Source organism: Euphorbia lathyris, chromosome 7 (genome assembly GCF_963576675.1).
Source record: "Euphorbia lathyris chromosome 7, ddEupLath1.1, whole genome shotgun sequence".
Taxonomy (NCBI): Eukaryota; Viridiplantae; Streptophyta; class Magnoliopsida; order Malpighiales; family Euphorbiaceae; genus Euphorbia; species Euphorbia lathyris.
The window spans coordinates 42987255-43008500 of record NC_088916.1 but is presented as its reverse complement, the minus strand read 5'-3'; the positions used below and the strand labels follow the sequence as shown (position 1 = coordinate 43008500).

At 36.2% G+C, this 21246-nt stretch overlaps 1 protein-coding gene across 3 annotated transcripts; it reads left to right on the top strand.

The window, feature by feature from the left end:
* The first annotated feature begins 16173 nt into the window (after positions 1-16173).
* Positions 16174-20093, top strand: LOC136200992 (transcription factor bHLH74). 3 transcript variants are annotated; one of them, XM_065991520.1, is made up of 9 exons: positions 16174-16399; positions 17513-17922; positions 18018-18251; positions 18330-18395; positions 18501-18569; positions 19232-19303; positions 19399-19539; positions 19624-19705; positions 19795-20093. In XM_065991520.1, exons 2-9 carry the CDS (start codon positions 17566-17568, stop codon positions 19815-19817), a joined length of 1044 nt encoding a protein of 347 aa, XP_065847592.1. In that variant the 5' UTR covers positions 16174-16399; positions 17513-17565; the 3' UTR covers positions 19818-20093. The 3 variants fall into 3 exon arrangements, with proteins under 3 accessions (XP_065847592.1, XP_065847591.1, XP_065847593.1); XM_065991519.1 differs by lacking the exon at positions 16174-16399 and having other exon boundaries at positions 16406-17922; XM_065991521.1 differs by lacking the exons at positions 16174-16399; positions 19624-19705; positions 19795-20093 and having other exon boundaries at positions 16406-17922; positions 19232-19313; positions 19399-19536.
* Positions 20094-21246: the final 1153 nt, after the last annotated feature.

Below are 21246 nucleotides of genomic sequence, written 5' to 3'. Positions count from 1 at the left end.
TGTTGACTTGCCTTATGAAATTGATTTTGATGAGAAACAAATTCCAACCAAGGCTAGGCCAATTCAAATGAACCAAGAACTTGAGCAATACTGTAGAAAAGAAATTCAGGAATTAGAACAAAAGGGTCTAATTTCAAAATCAAGGTCCCCTTGGAGTTGTGCTGCATTTTATGTCAATAAAAATTCTGAAATCGAGAGAGGAATGCCTAGGTTAGTAATAAATTACAAACATTTGAATAAGGCGTTGAGATGGATTAGGTACCTGTAGACACCGAGTCGGAGGACCTGTGACGAAAACCTGAAAACAAGACGGTTAAAGCGATTGATTCCGGAAGTTTCGAAAAAATAAAATAAATAGTTACAGTGGGTCGCTGCTGTGATGTGCGTAGTGCGAGTGCTTAGCGGCGGCCGACGCGTGTTCGACGACAGTCGGACACCCGCTCGACGACACAAAGCGCGCGCTCGACGCTCGGCGGTCACAACGCGTGGACGCCCGATGGCGCAGAATGCGAGCCCAACGGTCACGACGCGTGAGCGCCCGACGGCGCGGAACGCGAGCTCGATGGCCGCGGGGGCATGCACGTCCGACGGTGCGAGACGCGCCCCAGCGGCCGTTGGGCGAGCGCCCAACCGCGTCGGAAGGACGCCCAACGACAGTTGGGCGCGCGCGCCCAACCTCGCGTTGGGCGACCGCCCAACGCTGTTGGGCGGTCGCCCAACAATCGTTGGGCGATCGCCCAACAATGTTGGGCGGTAGCCCAACGCGAGGTTGGGTGGCCGCCCAACATGCTTTGGGCGGCCGCCCAACCCTTTGGGCGACGCCCGATTTTACTCGGGCGTCGCCCAAAGGTCCGGGGACCCGTTTGCCTATAAAAGGCACGGATCCCCATGCATTTGGGGAGGAAGAATTTTTGGAGCTTTCTCACTCTAAACATTTTTAGAGAGAGAAAGTCAATTTTTTGGAGAAAATATTTTTTTTCCCAAAAAAATCCAAATTTTCCAAAGTTAAATTTTTACTAAAAAAACACAAAAAAAAGGAAAATCACGACTCGTGGAATCAATCGGCTTCAACTGTCAGATACCGAATTTAAGGTATTATCCGAGGACTAGACTCTTTTATTTTATTTTATTTATTTTCTTCGTCTATTTATTTTTTTATGTTATAGTTTTTATTTATTTAATTATTCATTTATTTTATCACGTTTTATTTAATTAGCGTATTTATTTAATTCTCGTCTCGTGTTGAATAAAATTCGGTTTTGTTTTAAAATAAAAAACCTCGTTTTGATATCCCAATACGAACCGTGATCCGATAAAAAGGTAGTTCGGGTATTGAAAACGTTGTAATTATAAGTTTTAATTCAAAGAACTTCCAAATAACGTTTTAAAATAAAAACGTCGTTTTAGAAATTTCTGTTATTGACTATGATCCATTTTTGGTAGTTCGGAAATCCAAAACGATTGAATTAGATTTAATTTAAAGCTTTTGAATAAATCTGGAAATAATTGGAGTGCTGCTGTAATTTGCCGTTTCTGTCACTAATTGCTGTTTACCGATGGATTTTCCGTCGGTAAATCTGCCAGAATGTAAAAAATGCCATTTTAGTCCATTTTCTTAACTTTCAAGCTTTTAATCCTTTATACATATATGTATAGTTATGTAATATATGTTTTCAAATTATTTTAGACATTTAGTATGTATAATTATTTAGGATATTTTTTATATCACTTTTCATTCTATTTTTAATTATAAGTATATGTATATATATATATTCTCTTTTTCATTCATTTGAGTTATATTAGATTTTATTTTAAATGTTATTTACTTAGGCATTTTGGGGGATAATTAGTAGATATTGGGGTGAATATATATTATTTTTGACATTTAAAACTATATTAGTTATGTATATATATAGTTTTGGGATATTTGGGCTATATCAATTATTATTAAGAAAAACTATTTTGGGGATAAATGTTATTTTCTTATTTAAGAGTTTTAGTTACTATTTTCAAATGTTTAAAGTATAAATGTGTTATGTTTAGTATTTTCATATATGTATAATATAATCTTTTTCCATTAACTTTTATTTCGTATTCTCTTTTTGATTGAAATGTATATATATATATGTTTATATTATTTCTTTTATTCTTTTGGGCCATTTAGGGGTCCATGTTTCAAATGGGCTTTATTTGGGAGTGAATTTTGGTTTAAATATGTTTATTATTGTAATTATAACAAGTAGAGAATCCACTAAGGAAAAAGGGGAAAATAAATCACAAAAAGAGTTTTCAATTTAATTATTTAAACTAATGAGTTTTTAGAAGTTCCTAATGTAAATAAATGGAGTTGTTTTTTGTTAATATTTCAAATCGTTTCCAAAACACCACGTTTTAAAACCTTAATCCGTTCCAAAGGCGGATTAAGTGAACATGGTAATTAAAATCGCTTTCTTTGTGAATAATAGAGTTTTTGAATCATTTTCTTAAAGGATTTGTACAAAATAAAATTGACTTGTATGTTTAACCACGTTTTCTTAACTAAAGGTTTTTGTCTCAAATGTTTCCAAAGCACTTGAGTCGTTCCAACGGCGACTCGAGTAAACTTATCGGGGTTTTAAAACGCACCTAAATCGTTCCAACGGTGATTAAGGTGCGAACCATGTAAATAAACTCGTTTTGGGGAAATAAGTTAGTGTAGAATAAACACACGGCATGACATTTAAGTAAAGTTGTAAATAAATCACTTCTTTCTTCCCCCTTCTCTGTGTATGTATAATATAAATGGGTGATTCTTTACTAATATGGCTTTCCAATAATATATGCTCAAAACGGTTTCTGAAAAGAGAAAGAAAAGGTTTCAAATGAATTTTAAACTTAAAGAAGTATATGATTAGTCCGTTATCGCCTAACATGCTGAGTAGGAGGCCGGTGGTTCATAACCGGGCGATGTTGGGGTGCCTAGTAGCCTTTCTCCGGAAAAAAACTAGCCTTCTCGGCTCGTACCTAAGTTTCCCGAACCCACACCGATCTCCTGCAAGGGATCAGTGTTCATTTTCCCATTCGTGGGTGGCGACTCTTCCATATCTCCGAGCTCCGGTCCTGCCGAGCAGCTTGATTCCACGATTGGTTGCTTTCGGCGCCAATCACCGCTTACGTCGCCATGAGGTGTCCACCCCCCGGTCCGCCCGGGAGATTAGGCCGCGGCACCTCGTCTAACAGTACCCTATTCCAAATAAAAAAGATCTTTTGCAAAAACTTCATTCTGCTTATGTTTTTTCGAAATTTGATATGAAATCAGGATTTTGGCAAATTCAAATTTCAAAATCTCATAGGTACAAAACTGCTTTTACTGTTCCTTTTGGCCAGTATGAGTGGAATGTAATGCCTTTTGGTTTGAAAAATGCCCCTTCTGAATTCCAAAGAATTATGAATGACATTTTCAATGATTATTCAAAATTCTGTATTGTGTATATTGACGATGTTTTGGTCTTTTCAAATTCTATTCAAGAACATTTCAAACATCTTAAAACATTTTTCTATGTTGTTAAGAAAAATGGTTTGGTTGTGTCGAAATCGAAAATTTCCTTGTTCCAAACTCGCATTAGGTTCTTAGGACACTACATATCCAAAGGAACTATCACACCAATTGAACGATCCCTTCAATTTGCACAAAAATTTCCCGATAGGATTCTTGATAAAAATCAATTACAGAGGTTTTTAGGAAGCCTTAATTACGTTCTTGATTTTTGTCCTAATATCAACAGAATGGCTAAGCCATTACATGATAGACTCAAGAAGAATCATGTCCCATGGACTGAAGAGCATACTGCTCTTGTTAGAAAAATCAAACAACAGGTCTTAGAGATTCCTTGTCTTCATCTAGCTGATCCTTCCCTACCTAAGGTTGTAGAAACAGATGCTTCTGACCTAGGTTATGGTGGAATTCTTAAACAAGTTTCCGAGGGTAAAGAACACATAGTTCAATACACCTCTGGACATTGGAATGAATGCCAAAGAAATTACTCAACAATTAAAAAAGAAATTTTGAGTATTGTTTTATGTATAAACAAATTTCAAAGTGATTTACTAAATCAGACATTTCTTTTAAGAATTGATTGCAAAAGTGCAAAAGAAGTTTTACAAAAGGATGTTAAAAACCTTGCATCAAAACAGATTTTTGCACGATGGCAAGCAATTTTAAGCATTTATGATTTTGATATTGAGTTTATAAAAGGAGATACAAATTCCATTCCTGACTTCCTAACCCGTGAATTCCTTCAAAATTCCAGCCATGCCGAAGAAAAATAAAGGAAAAGAAATCACTGGGAGAGATTCCACAATCACTGGGAGAGATTCCAACAAAAATTCTGATGAAGATTCAAAAATAAAAACTTAGAGAGATGCTGCTGTAAAGAAAGAAACAACTCTTGAAGATACCACCCAATTAGGTTTGGATCCTAAAATCCAAAAATGGTTGGCAGAAACATTTGCAAAATCCCCAGAGCTTCAACAAGCTCTAGTCAAGTATCAGACTCCAAAAGAAGAGATTCCAATTGTTCAAAAACCTGAGAAAGGAGAATCTTCTTCAACAAAAGCTCTTTCTCATGAAATTTCTAAAAATGTTTTAAGTTCCCAAATCTCAACTTCCCAAAAATATTTTCATGATACCCAAAAAACAATCTCCAATTCCAATTTTCAAAATTCCTAAGTGGCTTTCACACATGTTGTATATATATATTTCATTTCAATATTCTCATCATCATTTTTGTTTTTTCCTCTTTTTTCCATATTCCCATTATTATCTTTTGTTATATATATATAGATAGATAGTTTCCATGATATATTTCAATACTACCAACTTTATTTTAAATAATGATAACACCCGAAAATAAATAATTGAATAGCTGAATGCACGAGATTACCTAAATATGCCCGCATATGTTAGCTTTCTGCCATAAATAACCACTTGTAATCCCAATCACAATATCATGACAGATACGATAACGATCCACAACTATAAGCTGCCTAGATGCAAGACACTCAAGAGATGAGGAATTTAACTTCTCTCTCTCTCTCTCTCGATGAAAACCTAAGGCCGATGTCTCTACCTCTTCCATTTCGTCTCTCCACCGCCGACTATCGCGTCGTGAGGGTTACATTTTTCTGCTCCGATCAGTGAACGGTATCGATCATGGAGGTCTTTTTGGGTTGCTTGTCTGGTTCTATTTTACGATTCCAGAATCGCCTTTGAGGTTCTCCGGGTTAAGCTTCGTGGTTGTCTTGATCTTTATCGTCGATCTGGTGTGGTTGAGAGGTTAGCAATTCATTTCTGTTTAGTCTTCTGTTTTCGCATTTCAAAGAGTTGTATCGGGTGTCTCTTGGTTTTCTGTTGGCATTTTGCCTCTGCTTCGTTGTTGCTGGTTTGGTTGAAGTGGCTTCTGTTCATTTCCGATTGGCTACGTGTTTCTTTGTTCCGTAGTTCTTGTTGTTGCTGGTGTTTTGGTATGGATTCGACTCTATATCAACCGACTCTTTTAGACGGGGAAGAGGAGGAGCTCGATCTCAGCAGCCCCTCCTCAAACTCGATTGTAAAGAATAATATGGTTTGTCACTAGTGGGGAGGTTCTTGACAGATCGAACCATTAATGGTGGTGCTATGAAGACACGTTTGGCATCACTATGGAGGCCATGTAGAGGTGTGGCTATCTCTGAAATGTCAGTAGATATGTATGTCTTTGAATTTTTCCATGAAATTGATAGATCACGTGTATTGGCTGGGGGGTCTCTGGTCCTTTGATAATCACTTGTTAGTACTTGTTGAATGGAAAAATGAGCCTTCACCAGAATTGGTAGACCTAAATTTAGCAGATTTTTGGATTCAGATTTATGATTTGCCTATAGGTTCTATATCTGAGGGAGTTGGGAAACAGATAGGGGATTTTATTGGTACTTTTGTTGATTATGACCTGAATAACAATGTGGGAATGAAGAGACTGTTTATTAGAATTAGGGTCTCAATTGATGTTCGGAAACCCTTGAAAAGAATGAAGAAGATTATGAGGGGGGTAAGGAAGATTGGACATATATTAATTTCAAGTATGAACAGTTGGGTACGTTCTATTACATCTGTGGTTTATTAGGGCATAGTGATAGGTATTATAAGAAACTCTTTTCCCATAAACCGGAAGATATTACCAGGGATTGGAGGGACTGGCTTAAGGCCCTAGTGAGATGATTTGGAGATGTTTCTAATAAGAAGTGGCTCAAGGAGCCGGGTGGTATGGCTGGAGGGTCAGCATGAGGGAGAGGTTTTCCAAGCGAGAGGTCGGGTAGTAAGGAGGGTGGGGTGGAGTTAGGGAGTGGACCTGGTAAGGGGTTTGGCAAGGAGAATAGGCTTTATGGGGCAATCAGGGAAGCCTGGGAGTGGGAAAAAGCATGTGGGCAAAGGTGATTCGGCTCTACAAGTTACTCATATAGTGAAGGCTTTGAATATGAGAGTTGACAGTGATGATGAGGGTATTGAGCTGGCTGAGGATCGAAAGAATAGACGTGTGGGCCCAGACTCTCAATTAGTGCAAGCTATAGTAAATAAGTTGCAAAGCCCTTTAGAGGAGTTGGTTCGTACTATTCTGATGGCGGTGGTTTCTAAAATAATTATGGATTCCTCATCTTCCTCTGTTACAGAAACGGCACAGCCTGAGGTGCAGGCCCGTTGAGAAGTATGAATTGCCTAAGCTGGAACTACCGAGGGTTTGGTAATCATCGGGAAGTTCGGTCTTTTGGGGAGATGATTAAGTCAAGCAACTCAGATTTTGTTTTTTTGATTGAGACTTTGGTTGCAGGTTCTTGTATTGACAATTTAAGGAGGAACTTTGGGTTTGAGTGTTCGTACTCTATAAATTATCACGGTAGAAGTGGTGGACTCGCACTATTGTGGAGGAAGAATGGTATGGCTTCGGTTAGTTCCTATTCGGACCATCACATTAAGATCCAGGTTCATGATGTGGAACATGGTGATTGGAGGTTAGTTGGGTTTTATGGATTTGCTAATCACAATTTTCACTATGAGTCTTGGAATTTATTATCCCACTTGTGCTCTGTTTCGATATTACCGTTATTAATCATTGGGGACTTTAATTGTATATTGGATGGGAATGAGAAATCTGGCGATCTAGCTTACCCTCTAGGTCTTATGAATAACTTTCAAGATGCAGTTGATGTGAATCTACTCCAGGATATTGCTATTCAGGGTAGTCAGTTTACTTGGGAGAGGAGTCGTGGTACCAGGTTTTGGGTCAGGGAAAGGTTGGATAGGGCTTTGTGTAATCAGGCCTGGGTGGGTAGATTCCCCACTCACTGCCTTCGTAATCTGGTTTCTCCCTACTCTGATCATTCACTGATTTTTCTTGAATTCACATTTTCGGCTAGGGAGGCCGTCAAGTGCGAGTTTTGATTTGAGCAGGAATGGCTTCATGACCCGTAATTTAGGGAGCTGGTTAGAAGTGGCTTGTTGGGAGGTCTTAATAGGAGTGTGATAAAAAAAAAGTTAGCTGCTTGTGCAAGTAGTATGGAACAGTGGGGCAACAGGCACAAGCTTCATTTTCAGCAATAGATCGAGGCATGTAAAAGGAGGCTTAGTCCATTTGTTGATAGGGACACCCCAAAGGATGTGGAGAATTTCTTTCAGTCTTAGAGAGAGCTGAACGATTTGCTGGAAGCAGAAGCTACTCATTGGCAGCAGAGAGCAAAAACGTTCTAGCTGAAAGAGTGTGATCAGAACACGAAGTTGTTCCATACATGTGTCAAAGCTAGGAAGCAGAGGAATACGATACGCCGGCTGTGATCCAATAATGGTCAGTGGGTTGAAGGTATGCCTGATTTTGGTTCTGTTATTAGTGATTACTTTGTTGAGTTGTTTGATAGGTCCATTAATCCTTGTTATGATGTTGTTGAGGTGCTTGAGACTTTGGTAATGGATGATATGAATATCATGTTAATTTCCCCATTTACTCATGAAGAATTTAAAATTGCCATATTCCAAATGCACCCTGGTAAATAGTCGGGCTCTGATGGGTTGAATCTGGGTTTCTTTCAATTTTTATGGGATATCATTGGGTTTGAGGTTATTAGTGCTTGTATTGGGTATTTAGAACGGGGAGAGTTCCCACTAAATCTGAATGACACAATTATTTTATTGATCCCAAAGATTGATAATCCTGAGAAAATGAAGGATTTTAGGCCTGTATCCCTTTGTAATGTCCTTTACAAGTTGAATGCTAAAGTGTTAGCTAATAGATTGAAGAGTGTGTTGCCTTGCCTAATATCAGAGAACCAATCTGCTTTTGTCCCTGGAAGGTCAATAACTGATAGTATCAGGGTAAATTTCATCAATGGTGTACAATCTTTGCCTCATATCACACTTTGGTGTACAACCTTCAATTTGTCTCACTAATGTATACGAACTTATAGGTGACCTCCCACTTTGGTGTATAGCCGGTAAAAATGACAGGTCAACGCTTGGTCAACGCGCCACCTCATCATTTTCATTAAAGGAATTAATAAAGTGGGACCCATGAATTATAAAAAAAATCAAATTTTAACCTTTCTCTCTTTTACCCTTCACTCTCTATCTCTTCATCTTCTTCCCTCTATTTCTTTCTCTCTCTTCAAAATTCTTTCTCTCTCTCTTTAAATTTCTCTCTCTAACTTGTTTAAAGCTTCCATTTTCAATAGTTTCTTCATCAGCAACATGCTACATAAATTTTTATTCAGTTAGGTATTACTGTAAAAAAAACAAATCCAAGTGATATGCTTCCTAAATCTCATGGTAGTGCGGTGAAGATGAGTAGTGTGAGTTCGTTCTCAAATTCCTGAATATGAGCGATTTTCCTGAACAATGATTTCTTCAAAAACTTATCTGCTTCATCCATTACTCGATCTGGATCTTCAACCTCCGGTACTGTTTCTCTTACCTTTTTTTTCACCCGCACATTTGGGGAATAAAGTATTTGATGCTTCACAGTGAATAGACCTAAAGACACTGATACTGCTACATAAACTGGCACGGAGTCTCCTTTCACTCCTTTCTTTGTCTCATGATGATGCAAATTAGCTGTTGGTGTATACGATGTCGTTTTAGGAGAGGTTGTTGTTGTATATGTTGCTGAGTTTCCTTTCAAATGACGTGCCATGGATTTGAAGGAATTCTGGATTCATTTTGAATGTTAATGAAACTTTTTCAAGTACGAATGGGAAAATGAAATAGTTAAAAGTACTTACCAGTGAATTTCTGAGAGCCATTATTGGATTTGGATACCGATGTGATGAATTACGACAGGGAATTGAGATTGGAAATGTGCAGAGTCGTTAAAATGTTGATTTCAGTTAAAGATATGGGATAATTCTTTGCCCAGAGAAATGAAGAGAAGCAAATATCTTTCTATTCCATTTTATCACCATTGAAGGCTATCAAGGAATTAGAGGAGGAAAAGCATAGATCTGGAGAAGAGGAAGAACAGTATGTAGAGAGTGAAAGAGAGAATTTGGAGAAGAAATAATGACTTTTTAATTAGTGGAAAAAAGGGTATAATAGTAATTTTAATTGGTGGTCCCACAGTTTATTTTTTAGGAGTTAAAAAATGCTGACGTGGCGCGTTGACCGGGAGTTGACCGGTAATTTTTACATGTCGTACACTAAATTGGGAGGTCACCTATAAGTTCATACATATTAGCGAAACAAATTGAAGGTTGTACACCAAAGTGTGAAATGGGCCAGAGGTTGTACACCATGGATGAAATTTACCCGATAGTATCATGATAAAAAAAAATACTTGCTCGCCCGAAAAAAAAAATAATTTTTAAAATTTCAATTGAATTAACCCTAAAGATTTCATTTCAATTGGACTTTGGTTATTCACCATGTACGAGGATCCCCACTCACTTCTTTCTCTCATTCAAAACCGTGCATGAGATTGAATCCTTACATCATATGAAGAGGAATTCTAGAGGAAAGGTAGGGGAAATTTCTCTAAAACTGGATATCAGTAAGGCATGTGATAGGGTTGATTGGACCTTCCTCCGTTGGGTTATGGTCAAATTAGGCTTCGCTGTGGGTTGGGTTGAATGGATAATTCTGTGTGCCACTACTGTGGAGTACTCGGTATCGGTTAATGGTAGGTTTGTGGGACCTATAAAATCGGATAGAGGCTTGAGACATGGAGATCCATAATGGATGAGAACTCGAGCCGCTTGGAGATTGTTCCGCAAGAAAAGGGAGCTCTTTGAGAGTAAATCTTTGTGGGGCATGATCGACTTGACCATGTCCCATAAAAAGGTCATTCTCTTAGCTTTGCTCTTTGTTTATTTATTCTTTATGTTCAGTCTATTCTTATAATTTGTTAATGCAAAATTTGTCTGCCACTTCTGAAGTTTGTCAAGAGCTTACTAACTTGGCTGAAGTTTACTTAAAAAAGCAAGTTGAGTTGGAGCAGCAAATTAAGATTATTCAATATGCCCTTACTCATGTATGGGTCTTTGAGCAAGAGTTAGTTTCTCCTAACAAAGTTGTTGAGGATGCAAAGATGGCTGAAGTCAAATCTAGAAAGAGTGAGAAGATTACCTTGCAGAAAACCTTCCACATAGAAGAGGCAGAGAGTATCATCTCCTTATGTGACCAAATCATCCAGACTCATATTTTAAATTTGAAGAGGGTAGAGGATAATCTCTAGCACACAAAGTCTAAATCCTAGAACTTCCGAAAGGCATGCATGCAATCTTTTTAAGAATGAGACCTATAATTTAAAAGAAAAAGTAGTGTGCCTTAAGCAAGAATCCGAGGTGGAGAAGGGGCACGTGACTACACCTCTTAGAAGATATTACTGAAGAGAGAGAAAGATCTTCCACTCTTCAAAATAATATGGAGCAATTGAATGCATATATGAATGAGGTAATTAGTTGGGGCACTGGAGGATGAACCATTATCGAACCCTTTTCCTTCAGAAACTTAGGGAGAAGCATCTGGATGCTGACTTTGATTTGTTACTTGAACTTTATGCCTACTAGTTGTCTTAAGATATGTTGGAATAAAGATAATGTGACCTCTCTATCAAGAGTTGGTGCATAAGGACTCCATATCCCTATAGCACATACCTAAACAATTTGATGTATTCAGGTCCTCCTTTATACTAGATTTCCTCCCCTTGTTGTAGCAATGGCCCTCTCATTTATCTGAATCCATGATAGTAATAGGGAGTCATGTATATAGTTTCCCAAAGACTCAGCTGTCAGATTTTATATGGAATGACCTTGATAAAGGCATGATGAACCATCATTGTTGAGAAGGTACCAATCTGAATCGTGCTTCTTGTACCTGCTATGAAAAACATAACTTCTAGATATATGTGAGAACCCCCCCCCCCCACCAATATAAGAGTGGAAAATAGTATATTGTGTATTCATGGATTCTAAATAGAGTACAGAAGAGATATTTAGCTACACCATGATGGTTGGTGTAACTATGTAGATGTCGCTCTTGGTTCCACTGCGAAGGGTGGTCATCCCATAAATGAAGATAGAAAAGGCACTCGAGTCTTCTAGGCTTATAACTCTCGTTATTTTCTCAAGAGGGAGGTCATATGTTTTACTGTAGTAATGTGAACTTGGAATGTTGGGTGAATGATGCCATTGCCAACTTTGGTTACTATTGCTTTGGTAACGACTTCAATCACTTCAGAATTTGTACATGTCAAATCATGATGATTTCTCAAGTCCACGCTTACCGCACCAATGATAATATATATGGAAAAATATCACCCAAAGATCGTATAGTCTTTTTGGAAAATCAGGTTCAACACTGCTTCAATGTTCCTACAAGACAGATATTGATTGGTTCCCGACAAGAAACTCCTCGATACTTAAGGCAATTCTAATCTTAAGAGAAATAGTACAGCAATAACAACAATAAAATGCACTATTGCACAAGAGAATAATGTATGTAAGATGCACATATTCGAGGGAGTATGACTATGATACACTAATTACGAAAGAATCAAAGAATGTGTTCGTAGAAGCACGAATCAAATATCCTATCTTGGTGATAAGGATTCGATTAAACATCGTCTAAGCCAGATCTTATGGGGCGTTTGTTTTGGGGTTTCAGAAAAAGTTAATGGAAATAGGAAATTTCATTTCTTTAGTTGGTATAATCATTCTTTTACTATTTTTTTTAGTTTTACCCCAAACTCTTTTAATCTCATTATTAACTCTCCGTGATGTTTTCTATTCTATTTCTCCTCCTTTACTACCTTGCACCATTTTCTTCATAAAATTCTACTTTATTCTTTATTCTACTTTTCAATTTTCGTTTGTCTTTGTACTTTTTTTCTAGACTAAATTCACTTTTGATTCTTACACTTTTTTATTTTTAACTTTTTCGCTAAAAAATAGTTTCGACCAAATTTTTTATTCTATCATATTATTTCAGTTTTGGTATTTATTTTTAATTATTTTAAAATAGTTATTTTCTTTTAAAATATGATTTTGATGTATTTTCTTTGATTAATTTTGTTACGATTTTCATTTATTTTGATGTCTCTTAATTTTAATGGTTGAAATAATTGATTTTTTAATTCCTAGAATTACATGTGATTAATTTACTAATACAAAATATATAAGTATAAATTATCAAAAAAATTCAGAAATTCTCCCATTTGAATCATACATCCCAAAGACTTAGAGTATGTTATTCCTTCTAAATAGATACAGGATTTAGAATCATTCATTTTTTTTTCTCCAATTGCCGCTACACGAATCAAATGTAACCTCCTTAATGTCTTAATTTGAATCTCATTTACATTGATCATCAGAGTATGTTATTCCTTCTAAATAGATACAGGATTTAGAATCATTCATTTTTTTTTTCTCCTATTGCCGCTACACGAATCAAATGTAACCTCCTTAATGTCTTAATTTGAATCTCATTTACATTGATCATCAAACATAAATTTTTGTTATACCATATTATCCTTATCAAACAGAAGATCTTAAGAAGCACGATGATGATTTCATTTAAGTTATAACAAAATTATGATAACAATAAAATAATAATCTCAATAATTGAGAGGACCTATAGTAAGTAAATCTTGCGGTTTTGGGTTTATTTTGTCTTTCATTTTTATGCAATCCAATCATGTCCAGCAAATAAGTAAATAAAAAAATTTGTAAAATCATAGGAATCGTACCCTGAAGAATGATTTGGTGTGAGTACCCACATTGATTAGTTAGGTGTACCATCCCAATCATCCTATCTACATACTGATTTTGACCACCCAGTCCCTTTCATGGGGCCCATCTCCGAATCAAATCACTTCATTTCTATTTCCACTCTTATTACCGTGATGTTGTTTACACCAGATTATGATAATTAGCCGCTAATCTCGGATATAATAATGTAATTAATCCAGCAAGATCACATGTTGACCAGATAGTTTAGTTTTTGACCAACTTAGGTTAGTTGAGTTTAGTTGCTTTTAGCATTAGATTAGGTACTCTACTCTACTCTACTCCACTCCAGCTGGAAACTGTACCAGGAGGAGGACAATAAGGTAAATTTCATTATTAGATTCCATTATTCTTTGTGTTCATTGTTCTCTTTCCTTCTTGCCAAATATTTTTCTTTTCTTTTTCATAAAAGGAAAAGATTGCTGCAGGTTTTATTTTTATTTAATTATTATTATCAAAAAAATTAAAATTCGCATCGGTTGTATAAAAGAATTAGTAATTCTTTGTGTGCTACAAGATTAGAGTTGAATTGTCTAATAGGAGGCGGACACTTGTCCTGTGAAAAGCATGAAGTATATATATAAATAATTGAAAGCAAGTTATTACACTCAACAAACATAGATCTCTTTCATAACTGCATATAACATACTTAGTATATGTCAAACTTGTATAATAATTGAATACTGTTAGATTTAAAATATATTTCATATTTTACTTTTTTATTTGCAAAATAATCATGTAGGTTTTAGTAATGAAGGTGAGAGATATACCTTCAATGCTCAACCTCTTTACCATTTATTAGACAAACCTTAAGCTAATTATTTGAATTCACTTATTATTGGGCTAAATTACATTTATATGGTTACTGAACTTTATCCATTTTAACATTGTGGTCACTAAATTTCAATTCTTAACGGTATGACCACTAAACTTTACACTTTTTTTAACACTGGTAGCCACTCAACTTTAACCAAGTTCTCAAAATGACTGTTAACAATCTCAAAATGAAAATATTTAAGAATTAAAGTTGTTCAGAACAACATTTAACATAAAATCACATTTTTTATTTTCCAAAATCATTTTTTTTGAAATTTTCTCTCTCTAAAAATTCACTATCTCTCTTCTAACTAAACAACACCTAAATGATCTCAAAACGAATTTTTTTAAGAATTAAAGTTCCTTAGAATATCGTTAACTCTTTGATTTTTTTTTCAGACCACCAGCGATCGTTTTGAGGCATTGAGTGTCCACCGGTGTTAAAAACTATAAAGTCCAATGACCATACTGATAAGAATTGAAGTTCAGTGACCACCACAATGTTAAATGAGTAAAATTCAGTGGTCATGCGTGTAATTTACTCCTTATTATTGTTGGATCTGGTATAAGAGTTTGATCGTTGATTTGGTCTTAAGAGATTGATCTACGTTAGAATGAGACCATGAATACATTCTCATGCGAAAATTCAGTAATATTGTAAAAAAAAATAGTGAAAGAGAATGGAATGTCCTATAAATAGAAAAGGTTACATTTTTTTATAGGGAGTTTTAAAAGATGGGATTATCTTATTGACCTTAGTGAGACGGTAATGATTAAGGTGGTGTATAAGTTGGTGACGCACTTGAGTCCATTGTTGGATGGATCTTTATGAATTATTGAGTCTGAATCAGATGTTTTCGATAGTGCATTTTGAATCATTGCATGTGAGATAACATTTTAATGCATGTCGTTCGATGGCAGGCATGATTACTATCCTCTTGGATAGGAGATGAGTTATTGGTCCTTTGTTTAACTTATTGGCAGTATGTAATGCTGGTTAGCATGAAACACATCCTAAATTGCACGCCTTAAATCGCTAAAACACGTCACAAATTTCCAAAGGCCATGGGTGAATTTTAGGAGACCAAAATCAGCCCGAGATGCACTAAATATGCAGATATGAGACACGACTCAACCAAGCATGCATTTATTCAATCAAACAGATCAATGGAATCACAAATCATGCAAAAAGGATCCCTAAAATTGAACACGGAGATAAATGGCTTTGATATCAATGATGACCCCAATAGCCATAATGGATTTCTTTAACCTCAAAGGGATGAGTAATGAACTCGGAACTATCAATAAATAAATCAATAGATTTAGGCTTACATCTTGTAGCGCATATCCGTTGAACATCAATGGAAGTAATCAACATTGACTATATATCATTGATCTAGGAGGTTACTCCACTAAAGGAGCAATCTCCGTTGTTCCACGAACTTAGAGCGTACACCGAGTACAAAGGGTGTCGACAGCTACAGGGAGAGAAATGGAGGAATTACCTTTATGCAGTAGTCAGGGTAAACTAGTGCATTCAGTGTGTTTTTTGGTTCAGGTTTAGCCTTCATAGTTATTTATTTATAGCTAGACTAAACCTAAAAATGTAACCCTAATCCTAACAGATCAGGTTACGGACGGACCTTAAATAGATCGGTAAATGGACGATATGAGTTTACTCCATTTATTAGATTATTCGATTAACTTTAAATATGATTAATTGGATTAATTTACAATAAAAAAAAGAAAAATAGATTTGTAAGCATAATAATGATGAGGGAGGAGGCAATATGTAAATAATAAAAATGGGAAGGGTATGGCCCACAAATTGATGATTTAAGGAGGAGGAGGGATGTGAGTTGATGAGGAATGGTGGAACTCATGGAGAGTGATGGAGCTTAGCTACACACATACATGATTTCTTTATTATTATTATTTTTAGTTTTCTGAAAAGCAAATAATAGAAATGAAAATAAACTTTAATATATTTTAGAATAGTTGGCACTCTGAAAATATATGAGTGTGTAACAGCAAAGAGAGGTCTGTTACAAGAATAGTTGGCATTTGTGTCGGTAAAAATATTTACTTTTTTTTATTTTTAATAATTAAAAACAAAAGTACAAGGAAGCGACCAAGCTTGGCCTTGAAGAGAAGAACCTATTCATTATTCATTATTAATTGTTAAAAAAATGAAAAGTAATTAGGTTCTTCTGTAACTAATAATTTAGCATCAAGGCCAAGAGCAGTTGGGCAGTGGTTACTGTGTCTTTTTAAAATCATACATGTCACCTGTTAGCTTCACCAGGTAACCCAACACAAGCCCTCCTCTTTCTTTCTCTATTTATCTTTCTGCATTTTTAATCATCTCTCTGTTCAAGGTTTCTCTGGGCTCATACTCAATACCTCTTTCTGATTTATAATAAAAGTTGCAATTTGATGCTTCCTTTACTATTTCTGCAACTACCCTTTTTGTGAATTGGGTTTTTCTTTGACGAATTTAAGCAAACATTTGATGCTCATCAAACCTGTACTATCAATTGCCCATTTTAGGGGACTGTCAATGCAACTCTGTTTGCTTTCGCTTCTTTCATTTTTCAAGTAGAATTTGATGCTTTCTCCCCTTCTTTCGAAACCCATTTCATTCAGGGTCATTTCCAGAAACTCTTTCATTTTAGGGGTTTGGTTCTAAACTGTTCATTTCCTTGCCATTTCAATTTTCTCTGATTCCACATTCATTGCTTAAAGTTTCAAGTCTTCCACCTGAATTAAAGACCTGATTTGAAGAGATTCACATTGGTGTTTTAAAATGGGTGGAGCTGCTTAAAGTTAAAAGGGAATCTGCTTTCCTTTTGTAAGGTCTGATGAGCTGTTAGTTGGGTAATGCCATTGTTTGTCTACGTCTACTTTATGCTCTGAAAGGTTTCACTTTTCTTGTCTGTTGGAAGGTATCTTTTTTCAATTTCTTCATCCATATAGGAGTGGACTTCATCCTAGGGTTTTCAAGGATCAAGTAACTAGCTGATGCTGGTCTAGATTTTATGCTTCATGCATTGGATTTTTCTCCTTTCACTTTGTGTCTATCAGATGCTGCAATAAGGTGTTTCTTTTACTTTACCACCCGCTCAGTTCTATAAAGCTGCCAAGGTTCCTTGTTGAGTCCTGCAAGATATTACCAGCTAATTTTGGTCAAACCCACTTTACCTTTAATTTATAGTTCCTTCTGTTTCATATCTATATTTATTCCTGCTCTTACAAAAACCATATATAGCTTCCTTATAGTTTGGGGATTTATCTTCTCAATCTAGAAAAATGGGTACTAATGGTGATAAAACTAATGGTTTGGGATTTCAAAATGGAGGGGAAAGTATTAGCAATTGTCAATCATCAGGGATGAGCATAAATCCATATTTTTCTACAGCTTGGGATCCAGTTGTTACTCTAAATCAGCATGAGAGTTTTGGAGGTTCATCAATGGTGTCTCAAAGTGAATTTACCAGTGCTCCTTACCAGGGAATTAGTAGCACTTCCCATCTTGTTCATTACCCACCTGATTCAAGTTATCTTGAACTGCTGCCAAAATTTCCATCCTATGGAAGTGGAAGCTTCTCAGATATGGTTGGCTCCTTTGGTCTCACTGACTGCAGCCAGATCGCAAACACTTGTTGCGATCCTAATTATACTTCAAATAAGGCTGCCAGCAATGAAAGAACTATAACTAATGATGTAGAGGATCGCCAATTATCAGAAGAGCATGTTGTAGGAGCTTCCCCTGATGGAAGGAGAAGAAAACGGTTGACTGAATCCAGTTCTCCTTATGATCCAAACAAGGTTATTTTCCTTACCTGCACATAATGTTGATTAAGTAGTTAAAGATTTTAGTATTTTGATGGTACGTATTCTTGTTTTCACTTTATGAATTGTAGAATGCTGAAGGAGAGCTACAGAAGGATCTTTCAGGACATAGCTCTGATGTTCCAAAAGAACAGGATGAGAAGAAATCAAGAACTGAACAAAATGCTGCTTCTAATTCGCGGGGTAAACAAGCAGCTAAACAAGCTAAAGAAAATTCTCACAGCGTAGAAGCTCCTAAAGAAAATTACATTCATGTGAGAGCCAGAAGGGGTCAGGCTACCAATAGCCACAGCCTTGCTGAAAGGGTACCTTCTTATTACATATGTAGAACTTAAGAGCTTAATATTGTTTATCATTATATTGAAGTTGAGGACTTTTTGTAGGTTAGAAGAGAAAAGATCAGTGAGCGGATGAGATTGCTGCAAGAACTTGTTCCAGGGTGCAATAAGGTACAAATCATCTTCTTTAGAAAAAAAAGGAAAAGAAAAAAACACTTCATTTCAATGAGGAAACTTAAAATGGATGCTGAACTAAGTGTTGATTATATGTTATAGATTACTGGAAAGGCAGTAATGCTTGACGAAATCATCAACTATGTGCAGTCATTGCAACAGCAGGTTGAGGTATGCTGTTATGTGTCTTAGCTCATTTATTTTCCCAGTAATGGTATTACAAGAATATGAAGTTCCAGCTGGATAAGCTCATCAGTGTTAGCAGAGTTCAGCTCTAAATAATCATATTTCATTAGTTTTAGGTAGATTTTGCTTGAGCAAAACAAACAGGTTTTGATAATTTAACAAATAGGCAGCTAACTAATATTCCTGGAGTTGTCCTATTCGGGTTCACAAAGATCACATTTCTAATGAAAGGGTGGTAATCTGCTTATTCTGGTAGTAGTGGGCATAGAAACCTTGCAAAATGGATAGTGATCAATTTCAGCCTCTTTGTTAAAGACAAATATGATGATAACTGTTTATTACGCCTATGTACTCCACTATACTCCTTTTAGTTATAAAAGGGAGGAAAGCTGAAGACAGTGCTTATGTGAGCTAAAATCTAGCTATTTCACACCAACTGAACTTCAATAACATACATTGCTGCATCTTGTACACTTAATTTAGCTGTATATTCATGTAAGGTAGTAGCAGAGATGAAAAATAAGCATATACTTGAAATCAGTGATAGCAAAACAACATGGGTTTCAATGTTAATGAAATCAATTGCTGATATGAAATGAATGATCAAGGATTCAGTGATCCATAATACTTGCTTTCCTCTTTTGCAGTTCTTATCAATGAAACTTGCCACTGTGAATCCAGAACTGAACATTGATATTGACAGGATTCTGTCGAAAGATGTAAGCTAAGGTTCATATGTGGTACAACAATTGAACTAGTCTTGTTCTATATCATGTTTCTTCAAGTGACCAATATTCTATTTATTGTTATCTAGATCCTTCATTCAAGAGGTGGCAATGCTGCTATTATGGGATTGAATCCGGGGATGAGTGTTCATCCTTATTCACATGGATTCTTTCCAGCAAGCATACCAGTCCTTCCAAATTCAAATCCACAATTTGCACCTGCGCACCATGTAAGTAGAGAATCTTCATGTATATGCTTCTCGTGGCTTTGGGTTGTTGAGAACTAGCACTTAGTATTCTTTTTGTGCATACAGAATGTATTAGAAAACGATCTCCAAAATCTATTACAGATGGGATTTGATTCCAGTTCAGCTATGGACAGTTTGGGACCAAATGGTAATAACCTTTGCATAAATTTTGAAAATAAAACTTGGGTGTTTATGTGTTGCTTTTTCTGATATTGAATTGCTCTTATGGTGTGGTAGGGCGGTTGAAACCGGAGCTCTAAGATCTGTATGGATGAAAGAGAAGAGAAGGATCTAATTACTCCTAACAGTTGAACTTGATTTGCACATTGAAGTGATTTAGGGATAATAAATAGTTATTTGGTTGTATAGGTTTCAGCTCCTAACTGTTTGTTCTTCGATTTTTTAGCAGAAGAAAGTTTCAGTGATAGAATTGCACACGTGTATATTTTTAGTAAAAAGAAAAAAAAGAAGACTGTTGGTTGGTGAAACTTGATTTCTCGTTTATTTATTTACTTTTTACCCATTTGACATCTTAATTGGAGGTATGCGTTATTTGAGGAGATTTTTAATTATCTTTTTTGGAGGAAGTAGTTAGTTTTGCCAAATATTGCTTTTCTTTTTGGTGCAGTTTATAGAACGCTCCATCCTTAGGTTAAGAGCCTCTAATATCATGCTAACTTAAAAGAACTAGTTAACCTAAACTATTAAGTTTTTATTTTTTATATATTGTCTTTAATATACTGCTTGCCTAGATAGAATTATGCAGCCATGAAGCTCCCTTTTGTCCTAGAATTGTGACCAAACCTAAAGGAAGGAGCTAAACCTTTCCAATGCTGAATTTTTCTGCATTGGCCAAACCTCCTAGGACAAGGTCGAACCTATCAAAACCGGACCAACCCCTAAAGGAAGTAGTTGATCCTCTCCGAATCTGACATTTCCAAGAAAAGTCAACTTCTAGAGATGAGGTCGAACTTATCTGGATCAAACCAAAAGAAGTCGAAGCTTAGAGACAAGACCAAACCTCTTAGGATAAGGATGAATTATCAAGACTGCATCGAAGATATCAAGAACAAACAAAATTGCATACATTATATTTGTCGTAATGCCTTGAATTAGTTCCTATTCGGAGTAGTATTGGGTCTCGGATTCCTAGTTGGATTAGGATCATGGGTTCCTAGTGGAATTGGGATCATGGGTTCCTAGTTGGATTGGGATCATGAGTTCCTAGTGGGATTAGGTTAGATTGGGTATTATAAATACCCCATTGTGTAAACCTAATCATTGTAATCTGATTTTCGCCTCCTAATAATACTATTCTCCTTCTGCCCGTGGACTAGCCAACACAACGTTGGTGAACCACGTAAATCTGTGTTTTTCGATTGTTTATTATTTTATCTTTCATTAATTCCACACAACAAACTGGTATCAGAGCTTTCGGTTTTCGATCAGGGTTTTGTTTTCTAGAGAGAAAGATGTCTGCGATGAACATGAAAATCGAAAAGTTTACTGGGAGAAATAGTTTCAGTCTATGGCAGATCAAGATGCGGGCTTTGTTAAAACAACAAGGTCTATGGACGCCGTTGAAGAAGGCAACGAGAGAAGTTACTGCTGAGATGACGATTCTGGAAGAAAAGGCACATTCAACAATTATGTTGTGCCTCGCAGATGACGTCATCACTGAGGTCTCAG